The 25,463-nt window shown below is 39.2% G+C and overlaps 1 protein-coding gene across 2 annotated transcripts in view; it reads left to right on the forward strand.

Annotated features, from left to right (window-relative positions):
• LOC113146171 (glutamate receptor, metabotropic 4) overlaps positions 1-25,463 on the forward strand; it is a 124,686-nt gene that overhangs the window by 58,391 nt on the left and 40,832 nt on the right. For both annotated transcript variants that reach the window (XM_026333481.1, XM_026333482.1), the window contains exon 3: positions 15,804-16,020. In XM_026333481.1, coding sequence (XP_026189266.1) covers positions 15,804-16,020 — 217 coding nt within the window. The remainder of the gene's footprint in view (positions 1-15,803; positions 16,021-25,463) is intronic.

A 25,463-nucleotide genomic window follows, 5' to 3' on the forward strand; every position in this document is an offset into this window, starting at 1 on the left:
GCTCTATCTGACCCTGGTACTGGACGTTATGGTTTTGAAGCAGGTTGGGGTAGAACTCTGTGCTGTTTGACAATTAGGCAGGAAGAGATAGAAATACCTTTCATGGTGTTTTAAATCGAGTCCAAATCCTACCTGATTTTGTTTTTTTACAGGTTTTCGGATCAGGGATTACTTTTCCTTACTTTTGATACAGCTTTATTTTGTTAAGAGGTGCTTGTCTGGCTGGTTGATAGAAGTGTCCTCCAATTTCTGCTTCACAACAACACTTGTTTGGCTCGTTCACTTGGGAAAAGTCTTCAAGTAACACTCTGAATTCAATTTGGTTAGCATTTTGGTTTATATTTGTGAACAAACAACAGGGCACTATTGTTCTTGCCGTCCTCTATTTGTCTTTAGCCCTCCCTCTAAAATGATCCCTTCTATTCTCTTTAGATTCCTTGCTCCTCCATGGAAATGGCTCTCACACATTTTATATGCCTACCCAGTCATGACGGTGAAAACGCTGGATGATCAAAGAACTTAGGGATGCTGTCTAAGACAAACAAATATTTGCACCAATATGCTGTATACACCCTGTGATCATTAGACAGGTATAAATCACAATCAGTGTAACAAATTAATGGCAAATCAAATATTTGTATTGAAATGAAGAGGCAGTTAACACCCTTAGTCTCGAATGTCTTCTGTTGAGATAGAGTCAGGGGGCGGGCCAATGGATGCAGAATCCAGAATCCAACCAATCAGAGAAACTGCTTCAAGCCAATGAGCCAATGATGTGAGCAAAGCGAAAGTGAGACCAGTGAATAGCGTGTGGTAGAGGACAGACACTAGTGAATGACTATTGTAGTTTTTGTTGTAAATACATTAGAATGCATGGTGTTATCACCAGTTCTGTGCATATTTTTGAATGTAGTAAACAACAAAAGCCAGTTGTTGAAAGATTAGTGGACTTGGAACTGGCATTGAGAAACATTATGAACAAGTCATATATAATTGCTCATTGACCCAGCTCACTTAAAGCCAGAGGAAAAGACTCTCTATTAGACAGGTCATTCTTTTCCTAAGAACATTCATTGAGGGAGGCAGGTATTTTGGGCAACTACAAGACTGACTTTCTATGCATTTATTCTTATTTCATTACATGGAACATTTCATAGATAATCAGTCTCATAAGTCAATCTCATTAAATATAATTTTATGGGTCTCATAAATTATATGCGTACCTTGCCCCTCACCCACTGTCAGTTGGGAATGGCTCCATAATAACAAATAATTACAAAGACAACCAATAGCTTTAATTGTTTTAAATGAGTTTTACCATTTACGAGTTGAGCATCCTCAGGTAATGTATTTCTTTAAAACTGCTTAGATTTAAAACAAAGTTGCCTGAAGCTCCTCCGAGAACATGTTCCTACAAAGATGGTGATAACTGGGATGGGAATTAGCCAGTGTCTCACACAAACTAGATTTATATTAATACTACATACATGATGTTAATATCTAGTAATGTGTATGTCAGTATATTGCATTTAATTTACGAAGAGCATGGGTTTACATTTATGCTTCCAGGTGTGGTGAAGATATGCGCCTTGAGCTACATTAAATGCCTACATAGGCATGCTAGGATATAATGTTTGACATATTTACAATTTTCTTTCTGTATTTTACTATGTTTATGTTTCTTTAATTAGCGCTTAAAAAGTACAACTCTGGCTGGAGGATTGTTTTGCAGGTATTTTGTCATTGTAGTGGAAACTGGTATGTTTTAATATTGATAGTTCTCTGTAGAGTCAAAAAATCATCTTTTTTTCAATCAGCGTGGCATGAAGAGAAGGGCACATTGTATTTCTCTGAGAAGTATACCCACACTCCCTGCTTTAATACCAACACAGAATAAAGGGAAACACCCTGCGCCGACATTCTAGATGGAAATCAATAATCCTTACTTGTCCTTGTTTGCCTCAAGCACTCCTCCATGCAATAAACCCACCTGTTCCGCTCATAGTAGCTTTCTTCTGGACAGTAAAATCCTTTAAGCAAGTTTCCATCCTTTCTCCTTCAACTGACAGAGCAGGCACAGTAATTTTCCTCTTTTACCACTGAGCAGCCATTCATTCTAAAATAAGCACTGTCCCGCCCATTTGTGATTTCTCAGATCTAAATTCACATATACAACACAAAAAGTAACACACCTCGCCCGAAGGTGCGCTGGTCCCTTCAGCCGGCTCAAGGGACCAGTGGGGCCCACAGCCCAGAGAGCTGCGCCCAATTCAAAGAATCTTGGTTTACAATACGTAACCAACGTCCTGTCTCATTGGTGTGCAGCCCTCTGGGCTATCGCTTTGACCCATAGCGAAATGCTCTACGCCTCACTGGGCCCGAGCACCCAGGAGAGGAGTCTGAAAACTGCCTGACTCGAAGTGAAGCAAGCACCAAGTGGGATGCGTAAGCACTGGTTTCATATATAGCTGAAAACAGACGGATGCCTGTCCTGCATCCGTGACAGAATGCCGATGGGGCACTGCCTGTGCACTCCCCTTAGAAAACGCTTTGTGAGCAGGTGAGTGAACACCGATCTGTCGCTGAACCCCTCATGGCTTGAGGAAATAGCCACAGCATATGTTTTAATGGTGCTAAATACCAAGTTTCTCTCCAGTAATAACTGGAGAAAAAACAAAATCACGGAGAGAGGGCATGCAATGGGAGACACGCCGTTCTCCATGCACCATCTCTCAAACGTGGCCCATTTAGCCTCATAGAACGCTATAGTGGACCGCGCACGCCCCTTGTATGGTGGCAACGACGCCAGTGGAAAACCCCAAACTCTCTAAGCGATTCCTCTCAGCAGCCAAACCCACAGGAGCTGCCCTATTACCGGAGGCCTCACTATAAGTCACCTGGTCCAAGGAGGAAGGGGTCGGAGCCGGAACGACCCAGTGGGACGTCTAGCCTTCGGGCGATAATCATGGCGCCCATGCCTTGCCCAAGGGGTGAGAGGCGGGGCCGTCACATGGCTCATCTGCGCCTCGCTCCCACATCAATGGGGGAGCAGAGAGCCAGAACAGCGCCACTATCTTGCTAACCTCCTTTGAGCGATCAGGCGGGAGGGCCTCAGGTCCACCGCGAGCTTGGACAGGGAGAGAGCCAGGACGGCAATGTTATTAGCTGCAGCGGTGGTCTGGAAGGCGCACTAATGGGACCTGTCCACTAGCTTAGCAGCTAACACATCAGAGCCGGGGCGCAGGCCGTCGCCCGGCCCATTGCACGCACTTTGCTCCGAACAGAGAGGCCAGGCTCTGTTCCAGCACCGGGACCGTGGGAAAACCTCCTACCATTAGGTCAGCCACCTTTGCCTGGCCAAACAGGTACACGGCGTGGCACCTGCCGCGGGTTGCATCAGCCAAAGTGGGCATCCTGAAGCGGTTGAACCAGCTCAGGAGGAACAGGGAGCTTACACCTGTTAGCTAACGTCATGACAGCCACCCAGGGAGCTCTTGTAATAGCTGAGCCATGGCCGGCAGAGGGGTAGAAGAGGCCGGTGTAGGCTGCTCAGCCAGCATGCTAGTGGCAGACATTTGCAACGGCTCCCCAGAGGGGAGGGGGCGGAGCGGGGAGACGTCCGGCGAGTGGCATAGCAAAGAGGCAGAGTCGTCTGACTCTGGGTCCAAGGCTAATTCCAGGATGGGTTCGAGCTTGTCATCCCGGTCGGGAGTTTCATCGGCGGGGGGAGAGAAGGGGACACAGCAGAGGGAGGAGGTCTCTCCTCAGTCTGAACAGCGCGAATATCTTGCTAGTGCCTGCACTCTTTGGTGGCAAGAACGAAAATGTCCGCTCTCTGATGGAGTGCCTCGAGGGGCAGCCGCTTGCAGAACACGCAGTACGCCCTTGGGGTGAGGGCTCTGCCAGCGTGATGCGCTCCCATGCAACCCACACAGCGGGGGTGCAGGTCGTCCCCGAAGATGTAGCCAGTACCACACTCGCCACAGATTCTGGTGATGCAACTGTCTGCTGAAGTCACGTGGCTCGAAGATCTTGTTCTCAGTGCTTAGGGTGAAGAAAAGAAAGGGAAGAGCTCACCCGAACTGCCGCCTTATATATGGGAGCTGCGGACATGTGGACACTTGGTCCGGGAGAGGGGGGCCCATCCCAGGTAGGTGTAAATGAATTTCTCTTCAGTGCGCAGGCGCGAAGAGGGGATATGATCCATAGTGATAGCCCAGAGGGCTGCGCACCATTGAGACAGAACTTAGTGCTTCTGTACTGAGGTTATGGATTACTGATAGTCAGAAAATTATCATTTTGCAGTCAGGGCAGCTGTACTACAAAATATATCTCCTACCACCTTTTCAACACACCAGTATAATAATCTACCATAAATTTCATGCTTATAATGGAACGGCTTCAAAAAGCCACATTTGAAATGAAACAGTGCAAATGAGCCCATCTGAAAATACAGGAGACACCTCTTTATTTTTAACACAATATCAGATTGGGGTGTATGCACAGGAAAATGATTTGCTGTGACCTCATTATTTTTAATTAGCTCCATCTTCCCAGTCCGCTATCACCAGATATCACTGCTGCCTGTCAACAAATGTTTGTGCCTGCTGATAATGTTTATGACTGCTGCCAACCAACTATAGGCCCAAATACAAAAGCTTTAATGAACTGGCTGGGGCCTGATTTCTTTTAGGTCATAAATCTGTGTCACAGACGAATGAACAATATGATAATACAAGGAAATCACAAAATGGCTTATAGGGGAAACTGTCACTACTGCAATGACATTGGGTCAATTCTGATGCTTCTGGTGTGACCCCAACAAAAGTGGCAGTGCTGATTGGCTTAAAGCAGTAAGTTCAATGTAAATTCTTAAATTCTTCAAAAACTATTTTATACGCAGAAACAACAGACAACCCTAGACATCCATCCACCCATCCATTATCCATACCCACTTAGTCCTCTTTATGGTCACAGGGATCTGCTGGAGCCTATGCCAGCTCTTTTTGGGTGAAAAGCACAGGTACACCCTGGTCAGGTCACCAATCCAATGCAGTAGCCTAGACATATAAAGAGAAAGTATTTTTTCTTAAAGTACTTATTCTGAACCATCCCTAGAAATATTAAATCCACCCCAAGACACTACTGAAAATTTTCCTCTTTTTTCTTCACTGATGTCTTTAAAACCATCGCAGTAGAAAATGTCTGTTGCCTAGGGAGAGGAGACAGGAAAGGGCAGCAGCTCAGGGATGCTAAATAAAAGAGAGATATTCATTGTGTTAACTGCAAATACATCTGGCATTTCATTATATTTCACATTTATTAATCTGTTGTGAATCTCCCTGACCCCATACATAACTCAATACTTTTCGTAGCTTAGTGATATTTGACTAAAAAAATATATATATATCATTTGAGAGGGAGAGAGATTTTTATGTCCACATTTGAAAGGTTTCAGTTGTATCTTGATTACACATTCAATAGTTTTATTGCGATTTTTCAATGCTATCATTGTCATGCTTATTCAGTATAACCAAAGGAGGGTCAGTCAAACAACTTTACAACTTCCTTTTAACATTTTGTGGTAAACAGGAGCATTATTGTTTTGTGCAATGATTCATTAATCACAAGTGTCATTTAATTTGACTCTCACACTATTCTCAATCGTTAGTTGAGATCATTTGCATGTTTAACACAAGTAATAATTCAATTTGTAATTAGATAATTAATCACAGTCACCACTACCCAAATTAATGAGTGCCACAGCTTAACAATTAGAATAACAATCCAGTGCAGGAACAACACAGAGCGGCTTCCAAAACATGGGAAACTGATAAGTGTCGACGCCCATCAAATACTTAATTCAGCTACATTTTTTGTTTTGTTAAGGCAAAGTATGAAAAATGAGCCACATATTTGTGACAAAAGATTGAAAATGAAATAGCATGGCCCGCCCATAGAAAAATGGGAAATAAATTTTTATCTTATATTGCCTGCCGGTTTTCTTTTTACACAGCTACAAAGATTTATGCAAACCATAACAATGCAGTAATGGCTGCTAGGTACTGTTTTGTACTCAATTTGGTGTGTGTACGTATGTTAGAGTACAACTGAATAAACGAAGAATAGAAAAACACTTGTCTGGACTGGTTTGTATATCGTATCATTCCCAGGGCTTTCAGATTTGCAAAACCTGTAAATCAGATTGACATGGAAGAGGACTTGAAATGTCTGCTGCAGGAATGCAAACCAATCAGTGAAACTACAGCTAGGCAAAAAGGAAAAAATGAGGAGCTTACACAACATCACACAGTTATTTAAATAAGCCGCAGCCCTCAAACATGTAAATATGAGTTTCTAAATAAAAAAATAAAAAGGTACACCAAAGGCACAGTTCACCTTTTCCTGCTGAAGGAAAAACATATTCAAATCTGTGGTCTCCATGAACATATTCAGTAGACAGTTTACAGATTTCTAGCTACTCAGTGTTACTCAGGCCCTCTTTTAATTATGATGCTCATTCGCTTAAATACAGATATTTAACATGTAAAATGGGAAACACTTACAAATACATTATAAATAAGAGTTCCACTCATTTTTCATATTAAAAGACACACATTCAGGAGGACACACAGGCTGCCGTTTTACTTTTGTTCACAAAAATTAAGCTGTGATCCTGATATTCTTGGCAGCTACCAACTGAACCACAGCCACTTTTCCTTTATAGTCCTTTTAATGTAGAAAAAGGTTGAAATCACTGCCAAAGTCATTACGTAGTGCATGTAATTAACACAAAAATGAAGAGAAGGGAAAAACATAGAGCAGCTCAGAAAGCGATAACAACAAGGAAAGCATAGTGAAGCAATCAACATTGCTGTAAAGCAGATAAAATATCCCATAAAGCTGTCATTTATTTAACAATGGATCATTTTATACAGTAATATTTTTTTTCTTGCTTCAGTATTATTTTCTACAAAACAATCCCACAGCATTTCAAATTTATCTATCCATCTCTCTTAAAGTAAGACTTTTTTTTAACATACACATCTGGGAACATCTGCTATTATGTTGTCCCCTCTAAACATGCTGGTCGCACTTACAGATCTAAGTGCTGAGGGCTGAGCAGGAAGCACGGAGCCGTTGAGATGTAGCACATTACCTTTAGTGTTTCTTGATACATTTATGAAATGCATAATGATGCTGCCTCTAAAACTGGCTTGTTTGTTCTAGCCTTGTCAGGATGTGCTGTGCAGTCAAGTATTTGTCCATTTTTTAAAATCCTGTCTCTGTTTTCATACTGTGCATGTCTGTGTTTCTTGAATATTACAACTTCAAAGCAAATTTCAAAGATTTAATAAGATTATGTGACTAACATGGTAAATGATAAGGTCGAAAGGGTTTTTATTAAAGAATGTTTCCACTCTACATGTGTATTTTCACTTTTAATCAAATCCCAATTAGTTCTTATTTTTGTGTACATGCAGTAGGTGCGCTCTCATGCTGTCAAAGCATCCAATGAAAGGATACTGTGATAACCCAGAAGTGGTTTGTATTTGATGCTGTACCCAAAGTCAATCCCTGTTTCACTAATCTCTGACAGAAACCAGAGATGTTTTAACTTGAATCAACCATTGTCACTGACAGGTGACAGGTGAGTCACATGATTAGAAATATTGCAGCAATGTTTATGGACACTGGATTTTAATTTGTTAGTTCAATGTTTACTATCCATGTCCATCTTCAAATTATAAACAATTTATTTACCTGTACGTATATTGTAATATTGTTATCATTATATGTAAGTTGACTTGGTAGTAGTTTACTTTCATGTATATTACATACCTGCAAGGATATATAGATTCACTATGTTGTTGATACTATCAGCAATCCCAAGTGATGGCAACATCAGAAAGAAGGAACATGAGAAGCTTGAGAAATACCAAGGGCTGAAAGAAGAACTAGAAAAGATGTGAAAGGTAAAAGCAACAGTGGTTCCCGTGGTAATCGGCACCCTCTCCCCCAAACTGGGAGAGTGGCTCCAACAGATCCCAGAAACAACATCAGAGCTCTCAGTCCAGCAGAGCGCAGTGCTAGGAACAGCTAAGATACTGCGAAGAACCCTCAAACTCCCAGGTAGAGGACCCGAGATTGAAGAAGACACACACACCACCCATAGGGGTGAGAAGGGAAATCTTTATATAAATGTGTATATACTAATGATAATAATGATAGCAGTAATAAAGAAAAAAAACAATAAATATATGTAAATATAGAGGGTTTTATTACATTCTTTGAAATAAATTTCCATCAACACTATATATCAACATTTTTCAAGTATATTGCTGTCAAGCTTTGAGAGGGTTGTCAGTGGATTTTCACTGAATTGAAGCTGGGCGCACTGCCAAAGTGTTTTAACACAGCTCTTAATGTCTCTGCTTTGCTTCCATCCTTTGAGAACAATAAGTGCATTTGTTGACAGTAATGTCTGACACTTTGTCTGTCTGGGGGTTTAGACTCTCCTGATTCTATAAAAGATTGAATTTTATTAAAAACACAAAAGTTGAGGGATCTACACCCCTGCTGTTGAGCTGCTAGTCAGTTACCGTGCTGACTGACTGAGTAATACTTCTGCTGGCTGGATAGCGGTGTGTGTAAAGAGCAAAGCAGAAGAAACAAACTGTTAGAGGACAAACACTTTAGATAACCGAGAAGAAAAACACAACTGACTGTTTAATTAATTTCTGGGATTATTATTATTATATGAATGACAAGAATACTTCACATTAGCAGTGAAATGAAAGCTCTTTGCCATCCATAAACCAGTGCAGAGATAGCAACCTGTCACTGCTAGTAATGCTAGATATTCTACACCATGCACTAAAACTAACTTGTTATTGATCAGAAATTACAGTAATCAGATTGCCCTCATACTTTGCTGATAAACTATATTGACTCACATGGAAATTCCCATTTTAAAGAGTATAACAATGAAGGCATGATTTCCTGACCCTCTATAGTTAAATGGTTATATTATATATTATACAAGAAGGAAGCAGCAGGTCAGAGACTATACTGCCCTGAGAAAACAATTCTCAAGAGGCTGATTTATTGTAAAGAAAATACTGGGCGTTCTTGCAATGAAGAGTAAACAGGGAATGTTCAAAAACACAGATTAAGCACCTGAGGTGCCTTGCAGAAGAGCGGATCAGAGGTTGAGCTTTGGCCAAAGCATGTGTGTGCAGCTTGCATTCACTTTAATCTCACCATATTGATCTCAGTAACAATGGGTGGAAAGATCTCAATATGCTTTATGACTCAGCAGATTGGTTCTGCCGTCAGTCACAAGGTCAGGCCCAGCTGTAGAGAGCGCAACCTTTTTTACTTGGCAGAAGTGAGGTGTCTTAATGACAAGAACACTGAAACTGTTGAGTAGCTGAAACTAAGACAGCACATAAAAATTCTCTACAACAGAATGGTTTGATCAATCAGTATGCCAGGAAGAGCACTGTTTGACTTACCACAGGGTAAGAACAGAAATCTATACTGCAGGAACTCACTGACTGGAGGCTTCACCTTGGATATTGAGTGTTAGATCCAGCTGCTTCTTACTTGAATGGTGAAGACCACACAGTGTGACTGAAGGTGCTGACAAGTGTCAGCTTTTTGGATCTCTGACACTCTTGAGAGAGGGTGGTGGGGTAATGGGGGGTGGGGGGTTGATTGATTGTTTGCTAAGATGACCCTCTTCTTTATTGTTACTATGTCTGAAACTGTGGTAAAGTTACATGCTGTGAGCAACAGGCAGCATAAATGAACAGCTTTGTTTTTATATTGCAGGATGACTTTTGTTAGCTTAGTATTATTTGACATTATTTTTTATCTTTGGTATTCTCTAACATTTTTGTTAGAGAGACAGTCCTGTCACACTATTTCACTCATCTACAGATGGTACTGACACATCAAGATATGGCTATGGATAAATACAAATTCCATTCAATGCATCCACATTCCCCTCAATTGTGTCTTTTCCTTGCATCTTTTTGCCGCTCACATAAAATGCAAGACAAAGATGCAAGGGGAAAAAAAAAAATCTAAGAAAGAACTTGAAACACATTTATAGCAACATGGCACAGAGTGAGAAACATTCAAATAAAGGAACTGGGATGTACCCATTGTTCAACTTAAAAAAAAAATACTTTTTATGTTTTAATGCAAAGGTAAATACAATCAGTGTATCTTCAACATAATGTGTTCTGTTGAGCAAAACAACTTGTGTTTATTTACAAAAAAACTCCATAGGTCACCTTTTACAGTAGGGTTGCTGGAGTGCAAACTAAATACAGAGGACAACAGAACAGCTGCCATTACTGTAAACTCCAATATAGTAATGTCTTGGATCCACTACAGTGGATATGAATTGGTATTTTCCTTCTGTAACCATAATCCTATAAGAAGATTGTTATAAAACCATAATAAATGTAGTTAGCTAATGATATCTTCCTTGCATCGGAAAGTTATGAGCTGGGCATGCTAAAGTAGCAGCTTATGTTAGAACAGACAAACACTCAGTTTAATCTGAGTTTGATTGTGGTTTTCATTTGGGAAAGGCTGAAATTAGGGGTCAAGTAATCCCAAAGCTTGATCGGCTTTCTCGTATAACAGTCAATTCATGGTTTTTTATCTTTAGATGAAATATCTGCACCTGTCCTGTGTAACTGTCAGATTAACACCCGAGATAAGTCACACAAAACGTTTTCGCTTCCTTTTCATAGATTAAAAAAATATTGCTAACATATCTGCAGGAAGTATTTACTGAATCGTTGCCAGAGTTGGACTAAAGCTTTTGATTTTTCTTCTGCAGCAAACAGTACAGATGTATAATATTTCTGTACAGTTCTAATGAGCATCATTACTTCTGCATTGATGCAGTGCCAAATGAGCTCATTGAATTTTTAAAAAGGCACAGTTATTTAAAGCAAGTGATTTGAACATTAAATCTGCATCAAAAATCTGCTTGAGACTCGCATCACAGCAATTAAGCGTATTTCCCAAGCCCATTAGCAATTAAATGGATAGTACTGGGGTGAGCGGGTGCAGATTAGAGTAGTTGTATAAACTTGGGGGAGAAACATACTGTATTAGTGTACTCCGTATGAAATGACAGAGTCACACAGAGCTCACATAAGAGGACAGTAAGCTCTGCTACTTTAGTCTCAGCCTGAACAGATGGTAAGAGCACAAATACAATGGAGCCATGAGAACATTTTCAAACCTGCTAAGATCTTTACCACTAAATGTGGCTGCTAATATATTAAGCCATCCTGGTGCATTTTCATACACTAAACCCCTGCCAAGCCTGTCTCTCCTTGCTTGCATATGGCACATTCTCTTTCCACAATACATAACATCTTTATTTTTCTTCCCAATCCCTGTTTCTTTTGATCCTCTTGAGGGAAATCAGTGGGGGCCTTTGCTCAAGAATTTAATTTCTCGAGTCAATCCTAAGAAGTGACTGTTCTATTAGAGGAAGCACACTGTTTGGGACTATTGCTGTAGTCCACTGAGCGAGAAATCTAGCCAACACAAACATGATAAGCTCTGCCTGTCCCGGTTCTTGACAGAATGCTGAAATTGTGTGATTGTTACAGCAGTGAAAATCCCTCAGGTAAAAAAATACAACACAGGGTAGCTTCACTGCGGCTCCCACTTACTTGGCAGATATGAGACTAGACACGTCACAGCAGCACCACAATACATGACAGCAGCAAAATTAAAAACACACACACAAAAAAAGATACATTTCAAATCAGGGGCAAAACAGAACTTAGATATTTTTAAAGTATTGCCAAATAACAAATAAATATTTGCCTGCCAAATAACAAAACACATTTTGAAATCTACTTTTTATTAACATGTCCAGCCTTTTGTTTTAAGTATTGTTTTCTGGCACTGCATATAATCTTCAAAGTTCGGCAAATAAAAAGGATTGGACGGCAGACATTTTTGTCTCATAGACCTTTAAAAAAAAAAGAGACAAAGAACAGCTATATGGAGTAATATGGACAGAACGAACAGGTGCACTCAGGCTTGTCAGCATGAAATCTTGATTATATGTCATTTGGGTTTTAAAAAGCCCCTGAGGGAGCTTTAATAGAGATGGTGGGTACTAGTCAAAAACCTGAGAAACCATCAAATTCAGTGTATTTTTCTCTATCATTTTCTACATTAATACTGAAGGCATTAAAATACCAGATGAAATTGTGCAGCAAGTCGAAAGAGTGTAAACAAAGTTAAATATGAGTCACATTAGTTCTCTCAAAGTAGCTGCTCTTTGTCTTGTGTACTTGGCAATATTTTAACCATCTTCAGGCAGTCACTTCAAATGGTCTTCAGTTAACTGGAGTCTTGTCAAAAGTTAAAAGGTTAAATTTCTTTTCATCCAGTGCTTCTGAGATGATCAGCTGTGTTTGGGTGAGATAGTGTTGGTCTATAGCAAAGAGCCCTATTCAACTAATGTAGTAATCCATATCATGGAAAGACATGCTCTTCTAAACTAAAGAGAAATGACAGTCCAAAACTATTTTAAGACATGAAGATCAGTCAGTGTGGAAAACCTTAAGAACTTTTTCTTCAAGTGCAGTCACAAGAACCACCACATGCTACAATGAAACTGGCTTGCATGAGGACTCATTAGTCACCAGCCTCGGAAATCACCAATTAACAGCACCTCTGATTAAAGCCTGGAGCGCTGCTTCCCAGAGTTCAAGCAGCAGACACAGCTCAACGTCAGCTGTATGGAGGAGACCGTGTCAATCAGAGTTTCTTGACTGATTTGCTGCAAAGAAAACACAACCGAGGGAGACCAGTGAGAAGATGAGAATCGACTGGCCCAAGAAAGACACGGACCAGTGGAAATTTTTGGTTCCATCCACCGACACAGAGAAGGTGAACGGATGGTATCTGCATGTGTGGTTCTCACTGTGAAGCATGAGGGAGGAGGTGTGATGGTGTGGGGGAGCTTTGCTGGTGACACTGTTGGTGATTTATTCAGAATTCAAGGCACGCTTAACCAGCATGGTTACCACAACAATTTGCAGTGACAAACCATCCCATCTGGTTTGTGCTCAGTGGGACATCACTTGTTTTTCAACAGAACCATGACCCAAAACACATTTGTTGCTCTGTACTATGTGAGCAACTTTAAAGTGATGGGAGATCTGTATGTGACTTATGGCCCCCACAATTACCCAACTTAACCCCAACTGAGATAGTTTGGGATGCTTTGGACTGGCAAAGGGAAGGAGAAGCAGCCAAGTGCTCAGTATATGTGGGATCTTCTTCAAAACTCTGGAAAAAACCATTCCTGCTGATGGGTTCATGAGGAGGATTGAGGGTGCAAAGCATAGTGTTCTTTGTTTACACTGCTAACTACATGATTCTGTGTGTGTTGTGTTCGTTTTATTAACTTCTACCATGTAGAAAATAAGAGGCACAAAGAAAATGCAGTCCCAACTGCTGGCTGGTATTGTATGCCAGAGACATTTCCATGGTGAGGTGCACTGTTAAAAAGCAAATTTTCACTGTGCTGCTGTGTGTTAGAACACTGTAGAAATCTAAAATGAGACATAATTAACACCTTCCAAACACCTTTGCACAACACTTTAATTTCAGTTTGCAAGATCCCGCCTCATGACGTCAATGGAGTGTGAGAAAAAAAAAGCCAGGTTCACACCTTCATTGCTTCCAAGAGCACAAGAAACACATGTAAAGGGAGAAAAGTTATGCCTACTGTCAAAGCAAACATAACGTGCTCAAACTTTGAGGTCAGGTGTACAATATCTTGCTGTTACCTCCAGGTGTTAAATCAGAAAGTCAGCTGACACTGGTCTGCAGGATGCAGACGCAGCACATGCCACAGACCCTGTCAAGGTCAGCGTCTCTAAGAGCATCCAGAAAAACATGTCAGCCTCCAACACGGATGTCGCTCATTCCTCACAGTTCGTGAAGCAGTGCAATTTGCACAAAAAAGTCCAGCTCAAAACAGAACAACTGACACAGAAAGTCTGTGTGGGCACACCAAAATGTTATGGCCTTGGACAACTGAAAAGCCATCAGTCCATGAGGCTGTGACTGTTGTGCACATGGTACATTACCACACACATTCTCTTTTCTGCCTCTTCTCTTCTCTGAAAGAGAATTGAGTTAGCAACCCTGCCCCTGATTGGCAGGTTAGACACATCACAAATCATAAGCTATATAGTCCTGACCAAAGTGAAGCATGTTTGATGCACAAAATACTTGTACGTGGATCTCATAGTATATTTTGTTTTTGTTGAAATACGCAGATTGTGACACATATTACACATTAACGCAGAGAACACTGATTTATAAGAAGCTCTACTCTCGCCACCACCTGGCTTTACCCAGTATTCTCATGGTAAGTCTGGAGAGTTGCATGAGTTGTTAGGACCTCTAGGTCATGGGTACAGACTGAACAGCTGTGCCAATATCATAGGCTGCAGGCACATGCAGGGAGCACGGTAGTAGCAGTGCAAGAGCTACAAGCTGACCACATCAGAGACCTCTGCTGTGTAAAGAGGGAGGAAAGGGTGATACCACTTCCAGAACAGTCAGTCTATAACAAACCAACGTTGTGTTTTTCACCTGTCCCTCCATCCATAACTCCCTCCATCTCAGTATGGCTGCTCAAAGTCCCCAGAGCTACACATACATGCCATGACAAACATTTCATTCTGTACGTGTCAGTCATCAGATGAAAATGCATGGTAGAAAATGACTGTTTGACCTTTTAATCAGTTACTACAGCAATAATTATTAAGTACAATTAATTTATTAAAAGAATAAAAAAAACAATATATAGACTATGTGGGTATGGACTACAGAAGTTACATTGCCTATAGCTCTAAATTTTGGAAATGGTTATCTTGATTATCTTATTTAGGGAGTTACATTGTGTTGTTTGTGTATCACTTTCTGGACTTTCACTCTGAAGATAAATTCTTGGATTAAGACTCTTAAAAAACAGGAGTGGCGAGTACAAGTGGTCTAATCTACTGTTGGCCTAATTTACTCACATTAGAAAACGTTCACCCACTGAATCAGTTGAAGTCAAACTCTATTATGTCGTAAACCATTTACATGACTCCATTGTCTATTGGCTGGCTGTCTTTATCAGCCCTGGGGAATCAAGGCCAAAGTAAAATAAAATAAAAATAAATAAATACTTTTAATTTTTTAAAACTGTGTATTTTCAAACAGATATATCAAAAAATATCAATATCTAACTCAAGGTTATAAAAAGCAGCTTCCATCAGTAAGTTGACCTTACTTTTGATCATCATATTAGGTTATGCCTGAAGACCTTACCTTAATTAACAGTTTTTCCATTATACAATAATATTTTTGCATATTCTGACACTGGATATTATTGCAGCTGTGAAGGCAGATCATCATGTGTTTTGCAACACCAACAAAATCTCACATTATGTTAGAGACAAGTGTGACTTCATGATAAGATTAGTGCTGCTTGATTGGTGTGGAAAACACTTCTCAGTATTGTAGCTAAGCCTGTGATCATCAGGGCTATTTAAAGCAATAGCATCCCAACTGTTCACGGTGAAAAACCACCAGTGGAGTAGATGAGCGATTTCAGCTGATGTTAGGTCTCATATTATAATCATGTATTCGTACAAGACAACAGCAGGAACCTTCCTGATGTACATATCAATAATCTAAATTTCACATTGAGTAACCGGATCTCTCTCTTATTTCCTATCTTATAGATTCCTCAGGTGAGCTATGCTTCCACAGCTCCAGAGCTCAGTGATAACACCCGCTATGACTTCTTCTCCCGCGTGGTTCCCCCCGACACCTACCAGGCCCAGGCCATGGTGGACATTGTCAAAGCCATGCGCTGGAACTATGTCTCCACTGTAGCTTCAGAAGGAAACTATGGAGAAAGTGGTGTTGATGCATTTATTCAGAAGTCTCGAGAGGACGGTAAGTTTCGCTTCAAATGCTTCCATAAAGTGTTGTAGAATTCATTTAGACTGATGATGAAGTGGTTCTAGCTACTGTATGTTAACCTTTTTTTCAGAACAACTGAAATTGCTTGCATCTGAGAGCAGGCACGCAATTCAGTCAAATAAATAGTTTTTAAACACCATCCAATAAACAACTTTATTACGTAAACAAAGCAAATAGTAAAACTCTAATTTACAGATTCAGTGACTTACTTCATTATCCCCATAGTGGTTGTGTTTGTTTTAACCTGAGAGCTGTTAGAAAGTAGCTTGTTTAGCACATTTGTTTCTAAAGGATCCTGTGCTTTTTATGTTAAACCGTAAACCTTGATGAACTGAATTTGATGATGTAGCTTATGAATTTTGCTTTTTCAATCATCTTAATAAACAAAATTGCAGCATACTTTAAAAACCCGACAGTATACGTTTAAGAAAATTACCAGAAACAAAAAGCTCCCTGTGCTGAATCAGTTCTTACTAATTATGTTGTAGCACAAACACAACAGCTAATCTTCCACACAGTACTTAAAATAATACCACACTCCAAAATCCCTGTGTGCAAGAAGCCAGTCCTGAGGTAACACTATATGTACATACAACTACAGGACTGAAAAGTCCAAACATGAGAGCTACATACCTGAAAGGGCTTTACTTCCCTTTGCATTCGTACCACCAGCATTCTAAAGTGCCATAAGCCATTTGATGGTCCCTATACAGTTTTTGTTTTGATTAGACTCTTCTATTGCATAGAGGCTCAATAAAGCCTGGACTTTGGTACATTTGTCACAGTTTTTTGTTGTTGGTTGCGTGGCTACCAGTTAACACGTTTTTTTTGTTTGTTTTTTTTAAACTGTTGGCTGCTGGAGCTGCTTTGGCTCACTGCTTGACCGATCGATGTACACTCCATCGAGCATGGTTTCTATTGTGCCGGAAGAGTAGAAGCTAAAATATTTCCTTGAGGATGTTCTCAGTTCCTGGATTTGAGACGCACAAAAAAAGGGGGAGCTCTGTCTAGAAGTTCTAAGAATGACGGAAAAGTTCCTCCTGTCCAAAAATGGGTATAATTCCTGAAATCTGAATCCTGTCATTGCAATCTGACCTTACAGTTAGCTGATGCAGTAACTTTGACCTCTGAGTAATATCTGCTATATGTGCATACAGAAGATGCAATGAAGGTTTTGAATTTGATTTTTCAAATTCTGAGAAGCAGTAAGAGTGTGAAAGTGAGGCTACAGACATGGCCTGGAGCAAGAGAAAGAGAAGACACTGTAGTGTTGGGAATACAGTCAGTTTGATACTGCAGTCTGCCAGCACAAGCTCAGTCTGACCCCTGACCCTTTCTGAAGCAGAACGTAATCATTACCGACATGTCCAGTACTCATTGTGTCACTGCATCCCTTTCTTCCCAGCCAGCTCTAAACCGCTGCCCATCATCAGTCATCCTGGAGAGGCACCGGCAGCAGATTTCCTCTGCAGGGCCCTCCAGTCTGTCCAGCTCTGCTGCCTATTTGCCAAACTAATAGAAGAGACTAAAACGGCAAGCATGACACAGATAGTATGATCTGAGCTTCTGATCATTTGTGTAGAAAACATTCTTTCACTGTTTCCCTACTTTTAATGATTTAAAACCTAAATCTTATAATTTATAATTGACATGTTTTAGTATGACACCAGACTGAAAGACAAGATTTTGTGTTATTTTGTTGACCAGCCACAGTGTTAGATGGCACTCAACTCAACTGTATATAGTACTGTTCGGCCGAAAAAGTAAAAACGCTTATGTTCATGCTAAACTACAACTACTTGTGTAACGCAAGTGTAAATGCCACCCAAAAGAAAGAGCTACACTGCAGATTTCAAAGTGTAGGTAAAGTCTGCAGCTGAAAGAAAGTTTGGAGTGAGTGTTGGCATTAAGGCAACCTGAGAGGAGGAGGAGGACATGGCATTTGACTCTCTCCCTGAGGTGTTTATTTGATAGTCCTGGTTGTTGTTATATTTGGTCTACGTTCTTTGTAGGCTAATTTAGACTATAATTAGTATAATTAGAAATGCAACTTATACACAAAAGTGACTCATATATGTGTTTTTTCTGTTCAAGACCATTTTTTACTAAAATATTCTGATGTGACTTATAGTCCAGAAAACAGTTTTATATAACCTGAAAATCCAGAGTATATTTCTTTAATCAAGTATGTGATCCTTTGTATAAATCTTTGCTTAACAAAGATATAGATAAAAGATATGGAGGGAATCTGTGAAATGTGGAATAAAATACCAAAAAAAAAATGTAGCAAAATTTAAAAATAAAAGACTTTTATGAAAAATGATTAAAATCTTAGTTAATTACACGTTAATGTTAGTTATACAGTGCATTTTAGTGATAAACAAATGTAAACAAAACCTTTTTTTTTTTTTTTACCTTTTTCATTTGTTTTAACTCCCACATTCATTCAACACATGAATGAAAGTACATGAATTTCTGGAGTTGGTGCTTTCTTATGTTAAAAATGTCTCACTTTGTGCCAGGTGAAAAATCCCTGAAGGTGCCTCCATTTCACTTCTATTCCCACTGAGCACAGCCTTTTATTACACATTCACTCACTGAGTCATGAATGCTTAAAACCCTGCAAACATCTGCAATTTCCAGCTAGAGAGATCTCTTACTTTCCACAGGGTTTTGCTATATTTAGTCATATAGTCTGGTGCACCTCTTGATGTCACACCTTAATTAGAAAGGTTTTGTAAGCAAGCAATAAGAGTTCGGTATATGTAAATTTTTTCTCTCCATGGTGGTTTAGATTTTATGTTGTGTTGGGATTAAATCAGTGTTTATTTTTCACATTACAACTGTATATAGCAATTAGTTTCAATGTATAAACCAATCTGCTTTAATTTACATCTTTGAGACTAAATCTGAAATAGTTTTATCACTGGCTAATGATGTGTTCTGTTTATATGATTTACACTGGAACTACTGAGCTTTTAGCCACCAATGAGTAAACTGCTGCAGAAAGTATTGCAACATCTGCGCACATATAACCACAAGTACAGTTTTGATTTAAATGTGATACTGACGTCTTAACTGCAGCAGTAGGGCAGTATAACATTCAGCATAATACAGTATATTATATAGAGACGATCAAAAAAGCAAACAATGGAAACATAAAAGTGATGAACTGCTTTAGAGTGCACAGTCTTCAGTCATTCAGCAGCTTAAAGTCACATATATTATCTATATGTACCACTAGATGCATTTTTTCTTTTAATACTGTATAACACCAAGTTGTGCTGAAGTGTCTGAACTTGTGGTTTCAATTGTGTAATGTAAATTTTTTTTCTTATTTTCTGCTGATGTAAACTAAAAAAATAAGTATGCAGTGATGGTAACCAGTCACTTGAAAACACAGTATAATAGCTTTATGGCACATTGGACTTTATTCATCTATTTAAGCATGTAAATTATGAACATTTACTAACTGTCACTAACACTAAAGAAAAGTTGAGGCAAAGATAAACTTCAACAGGAGCAGGCTTGAATGTCTTAGCACAGAAGACTGAACATCTGTCTTTGAAGACATTTGATGTGGGTCCTAAAAGCCCTTTGTATTGCTGTATGTGCTCAGAAGGCCCAAGGGACACAAGAGGAAAGAATTAGTTTTGACCAAAGTCTATTTTTTGTGAATGTCTAATCAAATTTCACTGTCACTTGCTTTAACCACCTGATATTAACAGACAGCAAGTCAGACAAAATCTGCCAACGACAACATGTGAAATCATAGCTTAGAAACAAAAACTGCACTATACTCATTGGCTTTCAATTGTAAAAGAGAATTTAGGGAACATATCTGTCAGGCCCCGACTGTGCTATAAATTGCACAGTTGGGGTGATTTTGCAAAACATTTCCATGTCTGTTTTTCACATGATGAAAATTAGTTTGATCCCCATGTATTTCCTCTAATTTTGGCTTTGATTGATTATCCGAAAGAGGCACAGGACGGGCAGCCAGCTCTGTCAAAATCAAAGCCACAGGTATTTGGCTGCTAAATGGGTTCTGCAGTTTTCTGCCATATAATAAAACAGTCAGATCCGAACTGGCCAAATGTTCTCTCTCATTAACCAGCCAAGGGCTGTATTGAGAAGCAGTCTCGGCCACCTAATGTCACAGCAGCTCTGTTACGCTGTCTACTGAAGTAAGTAAAAGCTTTATTTCATAAACCTATATATTTATTTCTTTTCTGATTTAATTATATATTTAACAAAGTCACAGATGCATCTTAAAAACAAACTAACATCTCTAGTCTGCTCATTGAATTTAGTCTAGTAATTGCATTGTCAGCTCTATACAAACAAAAAATATTGTTTTATACATAAATGAGTTCTGTGCATAATCGTGCTTAATGACAAGACAAAGACATGATTGACTGCAATTCAGAGCGAACGGATGCTAACTAGCCTAGCTTTCTAGACTCTACGTTCAAGTGGAATATAAACGCTAACAATAAAGAGAAACAGACTGCTGTATTGGCCCTCAAGCCATATGTTTGTGAGGCTCGAACATCAACATACTACAGCTTGTGCTTCTGCAATAAGATTTAGCTACATCACAGTCCAGAGCTAGTTTTAAGGTCATGAATAATATTGCGCCATTTTAATTTTCGTCACAGTTCTATGCAATTTAATCTTTTTGTGTAAGGCCAGCTAACAGGCAGAACTATCAAAACCTGAAAGTAAAACTCAAATATCTATCGAGTTTTACTCTACATTAGTTTGGTTCTTGGCAAAATGGAATAAAACAAAATTGGCATTCAACAGAGCACAGACTGCTATTTATATGCCATTTTATAAACATTTTTATTGTTGTGTGTGCATTACAGTAGGGGTGATTTTGGAGAGGAGGTGCTGAAGTGCTGTTAGGTATGAGATGTCACAAGGTACTGCTTGATTCCAGTTCACAAGTGGAAACACAATTAAACTGGAACAATCACACAGCATTTGATCAGACTGGCTGGACCTGAGTATCTGTATCATTGAGCGGAAATGGTTTGACACTGAGGCTGTCAATATCTCAGAGGAGGTTTGCAAATAACCTTTTGTGTCTCTGTGCAGACTGGACCTGAGCTGAAATGGGTGAGAATAATGAAGTCACCTGAATGGGGGAAAAATTGTTTTGTTCCTTCTGAAAAGAGCAGACCCAAAAATACCGGACCAACCGGATTTGACCTGACCACGATGGTGCTAAAAGAAAACTCATAGCATCAACACTTTCATTAAGATTCATTCACTAGGAACCATGAATGTCTGACAATCCATCCAATAGTTGTTGAGACATTTCACTAAAAATATAAGTCTGATGGTGGCGCTAGAGAGTAGTCAGTGGGCAAAGGCATCAGACAAAGGCTTTACACTTCATCCACTGATGACCATGAATTCATGACAATCTATCCAATAGTTTCTGAGACATTTTATTCCAACTCACAACCGACCAACCATGAGACATCACAAGACATCCCTTCACATTCAGACATACTTAGAGCCATAGCAGTACAAAGACTAAAAAAAAAATAAAAAAAATCATACGCAGTGGTCATTGTGCACCGCATAAATGTGCAATATCTCATTTAAGGTTAAAGCATCTAACTTGCTATAATTTAAGCAAAGCACTGAAGATGCTTTACACTGTTCACTAAAGGAGGCCAAGCAGGAAATAGTTATATCAAAATAAAATACATCCCAGAACAAATTATATATTTACTGCTTTATTTTTCCCTGGAAGACGACACAGCACATGCAGTAAAAGAATTCTCAGCGGTAAAGATGCAGAAAAGGGATGGGTTGCATGAATGTTTTACGCTAGACCATAAAAGTGTAACATACAAAACCTATTAGTGGGTCTCCCAAGTGTGTCGGTCCCTGAATTTAAGTATTACCATGGCAGTTTATCAAATGGCAAAATGTCAGCCATCATTTCAGTTCCAGCTGTTGGACTGTCACAGGAGTGTTATATCTTCAAGACACAACTCTTTTAAAAAAAAAAAAAAAAAAAGTATGCACCTTCATCTGGGTTCTCTATTGTGTAACATCTATGAAATTGCCCCTTGGGATTAAAGTTGGAGTGCCATTATAGAAGATGATTACAAGAGAAGAGTGCTACAACTGTATTTCTGTGTTTGGTGCCACCCTTGAACACTGTCCTTGATGCACAAGGCTTTGCTCACTCAGTAGATTTCTTTCTGTTTGCATCTCTCCCTGTGCCTCCATTGTCCTTATTAAAAAGTGTACGGTCCTTTGCAGTAATCAGGGCTGATGCTGTGTGTCATTTTATTCTCACCTTGTGAAAAGTAATGGGACTTCTTTTCAGTGCAAATGATACACGTTCCTATTATATCCTGTATGTAATCTTTTTGAGCGCGTTTTACGGAGTCTTTGAAATGAAAAGTATTGGAGAAAATTATCTCCAATTTGTGTATTTTGAATTTTCCATATTTGGACAATCAAATACTGCAATCTAAGATTAGTCAGGTAGATACTTTCAAATTGTAATTAATACAGATTTTTTTTTTTTTTTCTAAATGACAGTTGAAGCGGGGGGAGGGCAAAGACAGCACACAGCAGCACAGGGATGACAGGGAGATTATGCAAATGGTAGAAATGAGCTTTTCAGACTACACCCTTTGTCATGAGGGAAATGTCAAGAGAAATGATCTGAATACTCATTAACCTGAAACGGCAAGAGTTTTCAGTAATATTTCTAAATGTTTGAATATGCCGTACACACAGGATACTACTAATTTATACCTCACATGAGATTATGATACTGTATTTATTAAGCTATTACAATAATTCAGACAAAACACTATGTCTGTGTAATTAATTGATTTCATGTTTTCAGCCTTATTGTACCGTTACAAAGTAACTTAATAAATACAGCCTCAGTATTATGTAAATTTGCAGCTTTAACAGTATTTCCTGTCCAATGTACTGTGTTATTCTAATTATACTTTGTGTGAAAGACAGAAAGGAAAGGTATTCGTGTCCCCTTGGCTTGCTTCACATGTCAAACACAGAAAATCCCTGTCAGGGCTCAGACAGCCGGCCTCCTGCTTCAGGACGTGCTGAGTCCTGATGAATACTATGTTAGGCTCCTGAGGGTTAAGAGAGACATTAGGGCAATTTACTTTACCTGCACATACACCTGCATTCTCATTTTTCACCTGCTGATATCTTTTATACTACTGTATGGCCATCTGTTAGAAAAAAACAGGAGAGTTGTGAGTGGAAGAGCTGCAGTATGAAACATATTTTGATATGGATTTAACAAATACAGAACTTACTAAATCTAAACAGTGACAGTAGATATCCTATTATTTTTATAACTTCAGTAACATCGTTATGGTGCTTTTCCATTTTAGCACTTTTTTATTTTTTTATTTTCTACTGTTCATTACCTTGTTTGTAGCAGTTTGCAGCATTTCGCAAATGGTTTAGTGTCTTTAAAAGTGTCACAGCCATGCTATCAAAGGGTGCTTTATGTTATGCTCAACCACCTGGAACTTTCTCAGACAGTTTGCAAACCGATGAAGAGTTTTAGCTCCAGGGGTTCAGAAAGAGAACAATTGTCAAGACTCTGCCACAGATCTATTTGCATAATGTGCTTTATCGCTATCATGTCAGGGACTTGCCAAACCTGCACTCCACTTTGAAAAGCCAAATCAAATCTGTGGGTTTTGTCAGCTTAAGGTTTCTCATTCATCCTATATAATCCTTTGTTTGCATTAAAATTAGGTTGATGTACAACGTTATCAGTGACATGATTTGCAGATTAGCTAGATTGCTAAATGTGTAAATAACATATTTCATGTTTATTGTCACTAATTCTTATACAGTATAATTAAGTGCAGTTGTCGCTGTGACTTTGTATATCTAGTCCATGGTGAGGACAGAAACATTTAGACTGCTGTTATAGCACAATAACAATTCAACAATAGTAGAATTCATCTGAGGACTGTTAATCAGCAGATTCTGGAGAAGCCTCTGTAGCAGGCTGTCCTGGGGACTGCCAGAGGCAATATTAAAGGTGAAGACATTTCATCACAAAATGAATGAACCTTCAGGTACCTGCTCTGTTGCACAAGCCCCTAAAAATCTATTTTTGCCACTATTTAATAAGAGCTGCACCATATAATAGTCAATAAAGTGAAGTATGCTAGATTGATTTTAGTAATTCATTCAATCTGCCCTACCAGCAGTGTCTGTTTTCAGTATCCTCATGACCATGTCACATTTCCCTATATTTGAGATCTTCTGGTGGCATAATTTTTAAACTTTCTATTTCCATCAATCCATACTGCTGCAGCTGATATGATCATACAGAATGTGCTTTAAGCACTGTCAACAGGTTACATTGAAGAACAAAGCCAAGAAGCATATAAAGCACTGATAACAAATTAGCTATGCTGTGCCAGAGATTAAAAAAAAAAAAAAAAAAAAAATTTAAAATCAGAATATCTGTCATTATTTCATTTATGTGTCCATATCACCATATCACTCTTGTCAGTCTAACATCAAATGTAGATGAAGGTAAATCTTCTTGACCTGTGCCCCCATCTGATTAGACGTCACTTTAATGTTTGCCTTGCCCCATGAGAAGATGCAGCACACACTTTAAGCTCTTCAGCCAAGGTTTAACTCATTTCATCTTCACAACCTGTGGATTCTCCCTGTTAAAAGGAAAAGACCCATAACTGCCAAGTAAGTCATTTTACCATAGTGTAGAAAAGTTCATTTCACAGTGCTTAGAGGCCTGTCTTTCATTTATAAATCATTTGCAATGAGAAGTAAAATGTCACTGTCATTTTGAAATATAAATTTAGCATTTGGGAACTTGACAGACTACATACTCTACAGCTAAACTGCTCAACAATGACTTTTGAAAAATACAAAATGCATTATCAAACAGCGTTTATTATCAGGTCAAGTTGCCCATTTTAACAAAACTTGGCAATTAAAGGGGCTTTAAGACAGAATCTACCACTGCACTCTGAATCCCATTAATTCCAATGGCCTATGCCACATTCACGTTGCTTTGTCGCTGTGTCAGTCAAAGCGCACACATTGTATGCTGCTCAGTGCACTCTCACAAGTAAGACATGCATGACCAGTAGAAACAAGGCATGGAAGACAAAATACAGGAACCGCTAATACTGTGTTCTCAATTCCCTGAAAAAGACTTATGACAAAAACTTCATGTCTGTAGAGAGACTTTGGGGGAAAGCTGTGTCGTCATTAAAATAGGCATATCAGGTGTGCTTTAACTATCAGGTAGTTTGTTGCAGGTAGGCAATATATGTAAGATATCTTGCCCAACCCCTTCCCCTAATATCTATATGTTGCATATATATAGATATATTATATATATATAT

This window comes from Mastacembelus armatus, chromosome 7, assembly GCF_900324485.2.
Source record: "Mastacembelus armatus chromosome 7, fMasArm1.2, whole genome shotgun sequence".
Classification (NCBI taxonomy): domain Eukaryota; kingdom Metazoa; phylum Chordata; class Actinopteri; order Synbranchiformes; family Mastacembelidae; genus Mastacembelus; species Mastacembelus armatus.